Genomic DNA, 14,653 nt, shown 5'->3' with positions numbered 1-14,653 from the left:
CTTTTYTTTTTAATTTATCTGGAAGTTGTTAAAAATATGGGAGATGACTCCGGCTTTACTACTGGTGCATGGTCTACCTCCTGCTGCTGGGGATGTTGCAGCCTTCACTATGATCCATGCTATAGGGTACTGTTGTCACAAACTGAAGGCAATTTCAAATTCTGTTACTGGTAAGACTAGCACTTCACTGATATTTTGACCTGTATTTTTGAAATGGCAAAAGTGAAACAATCTGACAAGTGACTGAAAATTCAGACAGCTATGGACACACACCTAAAACTGAGAGGTAAGAATAGCATTTTTACACTATGATGTGAATGGTCAGATATAACAGAGGTTAAAGATCAGAAGCCTACAACTTCCCTTATCTCTACTCAAAGTAGATTCACAGGATGAGGTATCAAGAAACATGTAGCACCAAGGAAAAACAGAAATACTCAGAATAGCACCAAACCAAAATAAATAGTGTTTCACTGCACTGGCTTCCTAAAAAAAGCCAGCTGCACAAATAGCCTGATAACATGTTAATAAAAAGTCAATAAAAATCTTTCTGTTGATTCAGGAACCTTTGGATTTGATCCATATTCTGCAGGTGACCTTCCCAAAAGTAACTGTGGAYACTATACACTTTTGTGCCTGTATACACTATTCAAATAAAATTGTTTCCTATAGAAATACTTACTCTTACATCCTTCCATTGACTTCAGTGAGAAATCTGGACTGGAYCATACTCGTCAGTGGTAATTATGTGCAGGATTCATTTCACGCAGCTTTATCCATCAACTTTGGCAACTAGTTTTAACAAGCATATTTTCTTTAGGACGGAATAAATTGTGAACCCAGTGAAGCATCATGGATTTGATGTACAATTAGAAGTTAGATGTGATGAATCCCACCATAATATCAAAAGAAGCAATATCAGGTAGTGTATGCACAGATTCTACCAGCTAGTATACTGTTGAAAATTATACAGAAGAAATACCCTATTTTTGTGAACAACATTTACAGAATTTAGGCCAGATCCACCAACAGAACTTGGGTACCTGAAGCAACCATAATGTTTAAATATATATATTATATATTGCAAGCAGGGGGTTGGCATGAAAATAGCATTCACAAAAGCCAGCCCACTAAATGGAAACCTGCTAAAACCATGGATTAAATATTAGCCCCCTTTGGATTTTACATCTTATTCTACATAGGAAAGAGGCACTCTCTTTAATCAAAATTCACAAATCTGCACCCATAACTGGAGTTTCTGGACCTATTCCTGTAAAAGCAAGGTGTTAAAACTTTCTTCCAGAATGTTGCTAGGAGAAAATAGAGACCCATAGAAACTTAAGTAGTTAAAGTATTCCACCCTGAAGTTCAAGAACTTCCTTCAAATCCTTCATTTGTCTTAAGGAATCTGAGTGAATGCTCCCTGTAAGAATAACCTGATCTGTAGATCATGTATAGAGACATATACATCCTACATTTCACATATCCTACTATTACACCTGAAACACAATTGCCTCCATATCTTATGAGTTTCTAAGGAGCAGAGATTTTGAGAAAAGATTTAAAATATAGTCCTAGAAACTTAACGTGACATTTTAATGGGATTCCCTTCCAGATCCATTATAACATGTCCATGTATCCACAGTCCAGATATACAACATTATTTTGCTTCCAGCAGGTTTAGCTATTTAAAAGAAATTACTGTGAGATACCCACCAAAGAGAGGCTATAGGAGTGGCAAATACCATTCACAACTGAAACATGGACTGCCTCTTAGGTTTTTTGGTGTTTTAAAGGCTATATGACCATGTAAGGCATAGGCTAAAAGTAACTCATTTAATAGAAAATATTGTATAAGCATCTTTTTACGGACCAATTAAGAAAAGCAATTTCATAATTTTATCACTAGAAACACACACATAGTAGTCTAGGAGGTACTAAGAATATCCTGCAAAATTACAAATAAAAGTAGTTGTATCTAACATCCAATTTGGCTGTAAGGACTGAGGGAGAACAGAATATCAATTTGAGGCAACTAAACATTTTAAAAATCAACATCAATAGTTATCTTCTTTCAACTATATCAGCCAGGATGAATATCCTATTTAATTTTTTTGGGGGGGGGGGGGGGGAGAGGTTGCTGTTTTAAAGTGCTATCCAGACCTTGTTCTTATGAACTGGGGGAAGGAAACCAAGGAAAGAAGAAAAATCTGATAGCTGATCCATTACTTCTTATCGAATTTAGCTCAAAATAAAATACAAGTACACTTGAGTCTGAATTCATTTTACATATTTTTTAGATTTTGAAAATATTATCTCTGTGTTATCTTACTGCTTTTCTAAAGAAGTTAGCATCAAGAGCTGCAGATGGCATAAATTACCAGATTTACTCCAGTTTGGGATTTGGCTTCAAATTTTCAACTGTTATGGTAAGAAAGGGCTCTTTATATTTTTCTTGTAGGAGTAAGTGTGCATACTCCAGAACAATTTTCATATTTGTACACAAAAAATTCAGTGTGCTATTTTGCAAAAGAAATGGCAAAACTACAACACCAATTCATAGGAAACTACAGAATCTGTACGCCAACTGGAGTTAGTTCTAGATAACCTCCTGACAAATGGTGAATGACTCAAGTTTCCCACTTTGTGCAACAGAAGGACATTCCTGCATTATATGCAGGACAACCTAAGCCAAGACTTTAAAACAAATCCCACACCCAACTCATTAGCTGCAAAAGGAATAAACAGGAAAAATGAAAGCACAACTTCTGAGACTACTACATTTTAGATACCTCAATATGACTACAAATCAGATTTGCAAGCACCTCTGTCTGTATCATCGCTCATAATTCATGGCACTCACAAAACTGAAAACTGAAATGAGAAATCAGGCCAAATCTTTCCAAGATCTGAAACTCTGGATTTTTTTTAGTGTGATCAACATGAATATATAAGTTAGAGTGGGCCAAACGCTTCTCTGAATAGTTAGCTCACAGGAATAATCTACACATGGTTTTGTACCACTGCAACAACGTGGCTTTGCAAAACAATTTCATTTATTTGTTTATAAGTTTTCATATTAGCACAACCAATATAGTATGGCAATTATACCAGTTTAAGGTGTCTTTTGTCAGAAATGGCTATTTCTGTTGCCAGAGAGAGTTTATAGCTCACTGGAACACAATCCATTACAACAAAATTAAAAATTATTGCAACTATATTAGAAGGAGCTATTTTATATGATATTTTAATTATAATGGAGCAAAGGAATTTAAGATGATATGTATTTGCTGTCTAGACAAACACTTAAAATCTCAATTAGGTACAACACTAACACTTACATTGCAAATGTCTTCCTAAAAGACACCAATGCAAATAAACAAAAGATGCCCCCTCAGTTTTTTTATAGACATACTTCGGTAAAATATGATAGTATCCATTGTTTTCTTATCTGCAGCTTGGAAAAATCTTTTTCCAGCCAGTGGAATGTTMTCTCTTACAAGCCAGAAATGAACTGACTAAATGTCTATATCACTCTATTGGGATAAATCATTTTACATACATTCCACCACAGGCTGTAAAGTCAAAGCAGAGATAAAAGAAGAAGAAAATAATATATGTTTTTTGTTTTTTTTTTTCCTTAAGCACTGATATGGAGTCAATACCAGCATTACAGAATGTATGTGAAATGGCTGTGCTTGAGCAGCAACAGAAGAAACTTCGAAGTATAGATTTTAAAGACCACCATGATATTTTGAGGAAGAAGGTGAGAGTAAAAATGCAGCTATCACCTATAATTCCTGTTAGATCTTACAGAACATGTTATGTCCTTTTGGTCAGTTACATTCTGTATGTTAGGTGCAAATAAGTCCTGGAGTAAGAAGTTACAGCACATTATGAAATAAATGAAACTTGAACCCAGCTACTCTTGGGTTGAATCTGCCTAGATGAGGATTGGTCTATTAGGTATTATGTATTTTTTCCTTCTATGTAATATGCAGTATATTTCTCATAAATAGATGAAAAGTTCTATTGCAAAAATGAGAATTCTAGAACTGATGAAACAATTTTCCTAAGATTTGAAAGATGAACTTCAGACAGGTAGACTCTGTACTTAAAAAGTTGCTGAACGTAAATGGGTCATAGTTTTCATATCTTTAACATCTGTTGTTTATACCCAAGAAAGCACATCAGGGGCAAGAAAATTAATTCCCCAATTGCTGTCAACTGAGTTAGGGAACAGCAATAAACAGCTTACTGTAAGCCTCTGGCTACAATAAAATTGCTGTCAATAAAGTGTGGCTGATATGGTTTTGCTGTGCTAGAAGAATAGATTGTTTGGAAGTGAAAATCTGAAATGGAAACTAGAAAGATCCTTCCTTGTTCCTATATACAAAGAACATTATCACAGAATTCCAGTAGTATTAAAGTCTCAGGATCCAATTCTCTGTCCCAGGTGTGGCACAAATGTATTAGCATTTGTGAAACTTCAGCTTTGCACATTCAGGACAGAAGCAACCCCAGTGATTCAGAAAAAAATCTTTTGCATGGGAAACTGATTTAAAGAGAAAGGAAGCTTGCTAAGCTTTTACTGTTTGTATCTGCATACAAAAAATGTTCCCTACTCTAGTTTTAGCATTTCTACTGTCACTATTGAAAATGGTATTATAGCTTAAGGTTATGTTCAGATTCCCATTATAACCCCCAGTTTTCACATGCTCTTTACTTTCTGCAAAAATTCTTCTTTTCAGCTGAAATTTTCCATGCTTGGTCTCAGTTCAAAGACAAATTTCTTTAGACAGTTGAGCAAAATCCGTTAACCTATTTTTCCGTTATACAAGGATAGAAAAAATATATTATACGTTTTCAGCATTTCTAATATTTTAGTATACATATATATATATAAATATATATAACTCAAAACCAATTGAATTTTACATGCAGACATTTTCCATTCGTCCTCATCCAAGACTAATACCCATGCTAACATATAAAACAAAGAAAACATAAAAAGAAAAAGAAACACCAGAATTGTATTTTTTTCTACTAAGCTGTAAAACAGTGCCACTAAAAATAATACCACATACAGAATTATGGAATGCTATGGTTACAGAATTTTAATATTTGCAGGTGACGTAGGTTCTGCACTGCTATTCCAATGCGGATTTCCATCATCTTATGCACCTTGAAATTGCCACTCCCAATGTATCAGAGTCATTAATGTTCTCAGCTTTTCTTTTCTCTTACATAAATCCTAAAGTTACAAATTTAAACACTCCAGAGTAAGGCAACATCAACTGCATTTGCCACAGAAAGTGTAAGTGATCTGCATTGATCAGTGGGAGCCTGGCTACTCATTCCTTGATCAGGCAAGAAGTCCGTTGACTGAAAAAGGATTAAAGCAAGTTCCACAGAGCTTATGTTATTGACTATATGATTAGAAATATATCTTAGTATGGAATGCATTTAATGTGTCAGTCAAGCCCTAAATCCTTACTTGCTGCCATCAGAGCACARAAATAAAGGGACAGTGCTAACATATATTTAGCTTTCCTGAATCTATTAGAACTGTGCACATTGCCAGAATTAATAAATTATCATCTTGATACAGAAAAGTGCTTAGAATATGCTTACGGCTACCTTTATTGAAGGCGGCCTTTAAAGTCATTTGGACTTTAAGGATCAACTTCAGTCCCGCTGACTTTAAATGAAAGTTAAGCACATGTCTAAATGCTATTTGATTAGGAATGAAGACTGAAGATTTTGCTCATAACCCTTACTGATAGATATTTTCAGACCTGTGTTATTTGTCACTGCTGTATTTCAAATCTGATTAAATGAAGTTATTATAATTTAAAACTGGGATAACCATAGTAAATTGGCCACATTTTGCCTTATTATTTAATCTATTGTTAATCTACTGGCAGTGAGTAGGAGTTTTTTGTTTATTTGCTTTTTATAAAAGGTCTTTCACATAGAAGAATACAACATGTTGTCTTCTACTATATTTCTGTGTAGTTGTTTGGTGTAGTGACTTACTAAATTTGAAATGCATTTTAAAGTTCAATCAAATACTGAAAAGAACACTGATTGAGAAGCCTGCATAGATTTCAGTATTCTTTATGAGTCATAATACTGATTTTGGAAGCTTAGCTATATGAGCTGGTGCTGTGTAACATCCTTTCCATACTCCTAATTATGTTAATTAGCACTTAGAACAATCCCAAGTTCAAGTATTCAAAAATGCTCTTCTCAGAGCATCCACCAGGTTTTCTGCAACATAGGCACTTGAAGAATGCTTTGGTTTTTATACTGGATACTTCTGAAACATCAACCKGTGCAATTCAAAGTGATATGTGAAGACTTAACCACAGAATTTCCACTACATTTATTGACAATTGCACAGAAATTGCCCAGCAAAAAAATACTGAGAAATTTATATTGAACAATCTATTTCTGAATTCTATAAGCTTTCTTACCTAAGACGCATTTCTAACAGATTTCTAGGGCCAAAATCCCATTCAAGGTAATGGGTTTTTGCTTGAATACAGTCCAAGTGTGGACTTGGGTCTCAGCTCGCTGTTAAGTTTAATTTACCTGCAACATATATTGTATGTGTATTTTCCTTGAACTGAAAAAAACTGTAAGTAAAAATGGAGGATGCTAGTATTTCTTAGATATATATAAATCTCATATTTCTTCTTTCCCTATCTTAACACTCCCAACAACAATTCCCACACCCTTTCCAAACCACATAAAGAAAACTTTCTGAAGGTATAGGTGAATTCCTATATTCTTATTACAACTTCTAACACAAACTATAGAGAAATTAATCATTTTAAACCTCAAGAAAACAGTACAGTGACACAGAATTAAATATCTCTTCATAAAGGAGTTTAAAAAATGTTCTTCAGAGACTGTGACATTAGTATTTCATACTATGCTATAAGAGTTTAAGATTGAATACTTGCCATCCTCTATAACATGTCTAAAAGAAAAGACCTATGAAAATGTATTTAATTCCAGTGCCAATGAATATTAGCCAAGATGCATCCTAAATTCAGGAATTACAGATAGAATAAAATTAAGACTGTTAATAATTACTAACATTGCTGGCTGTACTCCTCCAGCCAAAAGTGACAAGTGAACATAAAAAGCTTACTTCCTGTAACATTTATCATTGAAAAAAAAGACACCATTTCCTCTTTCCCCACAGACTAAAAATACACAAGATCAATTTAAATAATTGTCTACCTAGGAAAGAGCTGCATTTTCACTTATATTACAGCTTTTGCAGGGAGTGATCCAAATCATATGATATGAGTATCCACTAGCTTCAAAAGGATTTAGTAAGACTAGAATGGGATTTGAATCAGGTCCATATACAAAACTATAAATATACTGATACTATTATTAAACTGAAGCCAGTGTATTTAATGAAATGAACATTGGTGAGTCTGAAAATGTTGTGTCCTTTTTTCTTCTCATACTCAATGTCACTGTGCAGAGCTTATGCATTCTGTCAGGTGAATCACTTTTCTGATCTTAACTGCCTCAAAATGCTGTGGGGGGATTAAGTCTGAGTCTCCTAATAGAGTTTGGAAAGCTAATTTCAGCTAAATTAACAACATCTCTGCACAGAAAAGGAGTGTGTGGGTGGGGGGTGTTACATTTTGTAACTAAAATGGGGGAAGAAAATTCTTCTCATGAAAACTTCAGCCACGTAACCGCAGATTATCCAGAGCTCTTCTACACTCAAGATCTTTTTAAAAAAACAGCTATGTTTTTTAACTTACGCTGACAGTATGTATATGGTGCTGCATAACAGCCTGAACACTGCTCCGAGAGTTTACCATGCTTTAAAGTCCTTTGAAAGGTTTTGTGAGAAATTTCTAAGGTGTTTTTTGGTGTCTCATTTTAAGTATGAGTAGTTTTAAAGCAGTTACCTTAACAGACCTGCCTCAGAAGTGCTTGTTTTATTCTTAGTATCTTGTTAGCGTGACACCTTACAGACACCCAAAGTCAAGACACAGTTCTGGGAACATCACATTCATCTTAGATAAGGCTAATGCAACAGCAAGAGAATGACTTTATCCTAAACTTGGCTACTGTCAAAATCTTTTTGCAAAGACAAGCTTAAACGTGTCTCGCTCAATTCTCTAAGATCCATAGCCCTAATAAATTCAGACAAATCACCATAACTTGGAGGGTACAACATCAGCAGGAATATGAACGTGATYGCTAACACCTAAAAAGTTGGTGCAGTGAAAGCTAAGCACTAAGAAAGCTCCTTTGCAAACACACAAGCTTAACTATTGGCCACTCCAGTGCAACTATCATTAAATAAAAGGTTCTTTGGCTGTAATATCAGCTTGATCCTTCCCTTCCCCCTTTTCCTATCTACTGCAGGACTGGCATCTGGCCAGCATAAGCGACATAGTACCTTAGTGCCATCTACAGGCTATATTGACATTCTAATTTAGCGGCAAAAGACAAGCACCAATAAAATAAATTAGACAGTGCTGCATTTAAATCTTTATTAGCAAGGAATTATTAGACCTAAGAAAAACTAATGCTGGATTTGGTTGAAATATGAGTTTCTCAGCCTCCTAATCCCTCTTCATATGGCATATTTCACAGTTTAAAATGAGTTATGACAGATCACTTATGCATTACTAAGATGAGAAAATATTTACAATGGGCTGGCTTTTTCTGCATAATTCAGATGTATTCAGAGAATGCATTCCTTTCGACAGTATGCTTTGGCCATTTTTAAAACATGCAACAAACTGTCTATGAGATACCAACTTTAATCTATTACAACAAAATCATTTGAACTCAAAACAGAGGAAGACTTCCATATGGCTTAGTTATATCCTACCAACAAACCACGTGCTTCACAGATGAAGTTGGAAATTCTGCTGTCTTTGTTAGGGAAAAAAATTAACCCCTTTAGCAACAATAACTCAAGAATGTTCCAAATCAGTTGGAACTATAAAAGAAACTCAAGCCAACTCACTTTTAAATTTGAAATTGAATGTACATATCCTTTTAATCTTGAAACAATCAAATTTTATGAGTGAAATTTGGCATGTAAGGAAACAGATTTTCTTCTTCAATAACTTTTACATTTGGGCAGTCAAATACTGGGGAGAAAAAAAAAGTTTTTCTTTTTTTTTTATAATACACATGCATGTGCATGTGCACAAATGCATACAGTCCTTTAACAATCAGTATTCTTTAAAATGTGAAGTATCAGAGGCATTTTGCAAATGCATGGTTGAGCCCCGGGTAAATGATAAAGGGGTCAAGATTTTTGTTGGGATTTTTTGTTCCCCCCCACAGTATAACTAAGAAAAAATTAGACTGAAACAAAAAACATACTGGCACTTTAATACTGGTTGACCGGGCACTTGTATGCAGTACTTATAGACCAGTAAAAGTGCTCGTTTACCTGTCTGGTGTGTAAGGGGCCCTTTGTCTTGAAGCCTCCTTGGGAACTGCACTCTGAGGCACTGAAGTGATCTGAACTAGTGGAAGAGCGTTTGGAAAGGGTGTCACAACCACCAACAAAGGTGTTGTCCAACGGGAGTTCCTGAATCACATGGTGCTTTTTCACTGAAACTGGAGTGTCAGGTTTGAGATGAAAAGCAGACTGTGGAGAGGCAGATTTGTAATGCTTGGCAAGATCAGGACTGTTAGGCTTAAAGGTTGTTGGTGGTGCTGTGCCCCAGTCAAATCTTCCTATACTTTGCTCCTCCAGCTCCGCTGGAAGGCTTATTGTCCCATTGATAGGTTCATGAACTGCATCATCAGGTTTGGACTCCTCAATGGTCACAAAGTTCAAAAGAGAACTCTTCGGAGATTTCCTTTTCTTCCTTTTCTTTTTCTTGTTTTGCTTGTTCTCCTGATTGGGAGACATCCACTCAGCACCCTGCTTGCTCCTTTGGGCTGCTTTGAATCTGGATGCATGTCGACAGCGCACGAGAACTGTGACAAATATCACCACTATGACAACCATAGCACCTGCCACAATAGCAATCATGATCGTGAGATAGTCCTCATTTTGGTAGGGCTGGCTACTGTCCCCTATGTTCCGGTCCAAAGGTGTTTCCATAGTCCTGCGTATCAAGTCATAAATATAAGAGGCATTTCCAGCAGTATCATTTACATACAAAAATACAAGCACAAGAGTATGCAAGGATTTGGGATAACCCAAATCACTTATGTTGACCACTAAACGATGCAGCCCCACATCATTAGGAGTTGGTTTTTCTTCCAGAGTGATATTACCTGTCACTGGGTCAATACGAAACAAACCTTTGTTATTTCCACTTACAATCGTATACTTAAGTTCAGCATTCATTCCAGTGTCTATATCCACAGCAAATACTTCTGCTACTACTGATCCTGGAATTGCTGAAAGCGGCACTAGCTTAAAAGAAGTATTGGAAGGTGGGTAGATGACAACGGGGCTGTTATCATTAACATCCATGACATTTATGGTTACTTTTGCTGTAGAAGAGCGAGGTGGTTGTCCTCCATCAATTGCCTTAACATCAAAGGTGTAGGAGCTCTGCTGTTCTCGATCAAAAGAAACATTGGACTTTATAACTCCAGAGAAAGGATCCAGCACAAAGTTTTCATTGTCATTCAGGATGGAAAGGGTCACCGCTTTATTTTCCCCAGCATCTGCATCAGTCACCGTTATCACCCCCACAGTGCTATACTTTGGTAAGTTCTCCGATACGAAAAATTGAAAGTGATTATGAGTAAATTTGGGACTGTTGTCATTTTCATCCAGGACAGTAACAATTACAGCTGCTTGACTCTGCAAAGGAGGGGTGCCATTGTCTCTGGCTGTAACAGTGAAAATGAAACGTTCTTGTTCTTCTCTGTCAAAAACTCTGGAGGCTGTCAAAACTCCTGTCTTTCGATCCAGATCGAAAAAGGAGGCATTAGGGCCAAGCTGATAAACAATGTCTGCATTTTTCCCACTGTCTTCATCTGTGGCACTAATAGTTGTTAAGTATAGACCACGACGGTTGTTTTCAGAAACTGACAGCTCAATTACAGGCTGGCTGAAAATCGGAGGGTTGTCATTTTCATCCTCCAGTTTAACTCTTACCAGGGCAGTCTGGTTCAAACTGGGCTTGCCAGAATCAGAAGCAACAATTTTAAAGCTGAATTCTTTGGTGCCCTCATAGTCCAACAAGGAAGAGGTCTCTAACAAATACTGGTTGTCATAAACTGCCTTCAAGTGAAAGGGGACCTCTCTCTCAATGAAACAGATCACTTTGCCATTCACATCAGTGTCCTTATCTGAAACTGTAATTAGGGCAATCTTTGTATTGACAGGATCTTTCTCAGATAAGTACACTGTGCCATTGATGGGACTTATTATGTACCTGAGGTCTATGTTAGGAGGGTTATCATTTACATCAGTGACATTGATGGTAACAGTTGCTCGAGCTGGAGTAGAGCTACCATCACTAGCCAGCACTGTCACTTTGTGAATAGCAGTCTCTTCTCGATCTAAGGACCTCTGAACTGTAATCAGCCCCGTGGTGTTGTTTAAAGCAAAAAATCTTTTGGTTGCAGGGGCAACTTGGGCACCAAAAATATATCTGATTTCTGCATTGCTTCCTATATCTGCATCTGTAGCATGAAGTTGAATTACAGAAGTGCCTACAGGGGCATTCTCTGGTATATGAACCTCTACTTGACTCTCTTTAAAAACTGGCCTATTATCATTGACATCACTTACTGTGACTTGCAGGATAGCTGTGCTGGATTTCTGGGGGGTACCTCCATCCTCCACTTTGATTTTCATCACATAGGTGTCCTTTTGCTCTCTATCCAAGTTCTGCTGCACAATCAGTTGAGGCCATTTCTCTCCTTCTGGAGTTTCTACAATATCCAGTCCAAAGACACTCTGTCCATTTAACAACTCGTAGTGCTGCACACCGTTGAAACCTGTGTCAGGATCTGTGGCTGATGGGATTGGAAAACGACTGTTGATCAGAGTGTTTTCTGGTATGGAGATATTGATGACAGGGGATGGAAACATAGGTGCATTGTCATTAGTATCCTTTACAATGATTTTTATTTTGATCAGCCTAAAGAAGTCATTGGGGAGAATCACCACTTCAAGTTCAAAGAAACACTCATTTTCTTCTGCATAGGAAGCTCCAGCACAGAGTTTTTCTCTGTCTATTCTGTTAGACGTCGTAAAGATCTCCCCGGTGGTACTGGACACCTTGACCAGAGGGGCATCCCCCGCTTTAGACACCAGTCTGTAGACAAGGCTGGCGCTGGTCCCCGTGGCAGCATTGATGTGAGAAATGTTCAGATCCTTTGGTATGTTTCCTATGGGTACATTTTCAGGCAGCTCCTCTCTAATAGTGTAAATAAGTTCTTGAGCTATAGCAGAATCCAACCTTAAACAGGCAATCAGAGCGGCCAACAGGTAAAAATCCCTCAGGTCCATGATAATGTTTTTATTCTCTTTTCCTGGATTTTAGGACTTAAAGGTTTCCACGGAGGAATGATGCGYGATTTGCAAGAGGAGGCATGCATGGACTGCAGGATGCATTACATCTCATTTCTTATTTGGAGACAGCACTGTCAACACAACCACACAGAACAGCATTATTGTTTTTTCTAAGGCACAACAAATCCATAATTTCCAACTACTACTTGTTTTTGCAGTGCACACTTGCAGCAGTACATTTTCCTACTGCTCCCTTTCACTAGCAATCCCCCCAGATGAATGCACCAATATCCCGTTGGCCTCATTTGCATAGAGCAAGAATGGAAATAATTACTTGCAGGATTAAGGGTAGCTACAGTTTCGACACATACTTTCTGAATAATTTCTTGGTACACCGTGTAATCCGTAACGTGCATTCCCCCCTTCACTCTCCTCCACCCAGTCATTTGGTGCAAGTGAAAAACCTTCCTGTACTTCTTCTGGATTCTCTGCTAACTGTTATGTCAGCTGCCAAATGTAATTTGTTGTTTGCTTCCACACCTATCTTTTTGCTCTTGTTATCTATATCTTTTTTTTGCTCCTTGTGTCTTGCATCCCCCTCTATTGCTATCATACTGGGAAATAACCACCCGGACATGCTGCTGCTGCAGCAGTCGTCACTGGCTACTTCACATCCCTATTAACTGATGAGACAATAACAGGACTTACAGTTTTTTACACTCTCAGCTCAACGTTTCCCCTCCAGCTGTTGGATACTTCTCCTTATGTTTAAAACATTTAACTTTGTTTTTAGCTATAGCCTAAATCAGGGGGCTAGAATTTCCAAATGCAACTTAGGAGAAGCCAGTATGTTTACGGCGGGGGGGAGGGGAGGAGGGGGGATATATTTTCTGATGATGGGAGGAGGAAAAAGGTGCAGCCTTTCCCCATTGACACTGATCTCCCTTCAGGATGTTATTAGCAGCTGCCACACATAAATACTGCAGACTAATAATGCAGGTTAAAAAAAAAAAAAAGCAAGAGAAAGACTTCTGCTTACATGCTCTGCTAACCGCGAATTAAACGGGTGCAAGGCTCTCAGCATCTACAGTTTGGCGGCACCGGGCAGCCACTGAGCACTAATCTTATCTGCATTAAGCTGCACGGTAGCTGATGCCCGTGATTACTTCCAGCAGAGTGATGCAGGTATGGATGCAGAGACAGCGAGTAGGTGAGCCTTAGCCACCAACATCAACTGAATCCGAAATACTGATTCCTTCCCTAGATAAATATCCTGCGTGGTTTTTTTTTTCTTTTTTTTTAATGAAATGCACCACGGTGTATGGATAACTTTGCACTTACGTTGGTTGTCTACCTCTGACGATCTGCTGCAGCTAAGCAATGATCTGTTCGAGCACATACAGCACAATGCATCTGGTAAACCACCAGTTTTGGAGAAAGCAGCAGCAGTCAAACGCTTCCTCCTTGAGATATGTGTTGCTTCGGGGTAGCAAATTAGCAACTCCAAGGAACAAATTCACAGTTCTGTCGTTAGTCATCCTCTCCACGTTTCATTTCTATTAAGCGGCGATCCTTCGGGTGTTTAACGTGCACGCAACAACACAAACAAACAGCAAGCAAAATCCGGTGCACTTCTTTAGATCGGGGGTATTTTCCACTCTGCACTGCACACAATTTCCATCCCCTTCTCACCAGTGCAGAGGCAGCTATATTAAGTCTGTAAGTTCTTACTGGAAATGACAGAGTTGGGCTGGCGGTGCTTCTCTCTCCCTCTTTCTCTCTGGGGTGACAGTTGCCCACCAGCTTCACTGGGAACAGGAGTAGATCTATAACTGGCAAAAAAAGAAAAGAAAAGAAAAGAAAAGAAAAAAAAAAAAAAAAAAAGGAAAGAAAAGGAAAGAAAAGAAAAGAAAAGAAAATCCTAATAGGTTATTGCTTTAGTGATGGGAGGAAGCGACAGCGCTTTCCCTCCTCTCCTCCCTCCCAGTCTCTCTCGCACACTCTCCTTCTCTCTCTCTCTGAACTGAAATTCTTGATATAACTCTCAATAAGCCCGGAGGGAGGGTGTGAGCGGCGCTAAGCCCCCCCTCCCGCCGCACCGCATTGGCCCGCGCCGGCAGGGGTGGTGGCTGCCGGAGCGCGGCCCTCGCATTGGCCGCC

General features: G+C 38.0%; 1 protein-coding gene across 1 annotated transcript; it reads right to left on the bottom strand.

Moving 5' to 3' along the window:
- Positions 1–9,391: 9,391 nt before the first annotated feature.
- Positions 9,392–13,866, bottom strand: PCDH9 (protocadherin 9). Its single transcript, XM_026076021.1, has 2 exons — positions 13,835–13,866; positions 9,392–12,624 (listed from the first exon to the last, which is right to left on the bottom strand). The coding sequence occupies exon 2, from the start codon at positions 12,488–12,490 to the stop codon at positions 9,392–9,394; it is 3,099 nt and encodes a 1,032-aa protein (XP_025931806.1). The 5' UTR covers positions 12,491–12,624; positions 13,835–13,866.
- Positions 13,867–14,653: the final 787 nt, after the last annotated feature.

Source organism: Apteryx rowi, unplaced genomic scaffold (assembly GCF_003343035.1).
Source record: "Apteryx rowi isolate R43461 unplaced genomic scaffold, aptRow1 scaffold_420, whole genome shotgun sequence".
Lineage (NCBI taxonomy): Eukaryota > Metazoa > Chordata > Aves > Apterygiformes > Apterygidae > Apteryx > Apteryx rowi.
The sequence above is the reverse complement of the archived record's forward strand: the minus strand, read 5'-3'. Positions and strand labels throughout refer to the sequence as shown.

What these genes read in the sequence shown, in the direction of transcription:
- PCDH9 (XM_026076021.1), bottom strand. Translation starts at nt 12,490, where the DNA reads ATGGACCTGAGGGATTTTTACCTGTTGGCCGCTCTGATTGCCTGTTTA.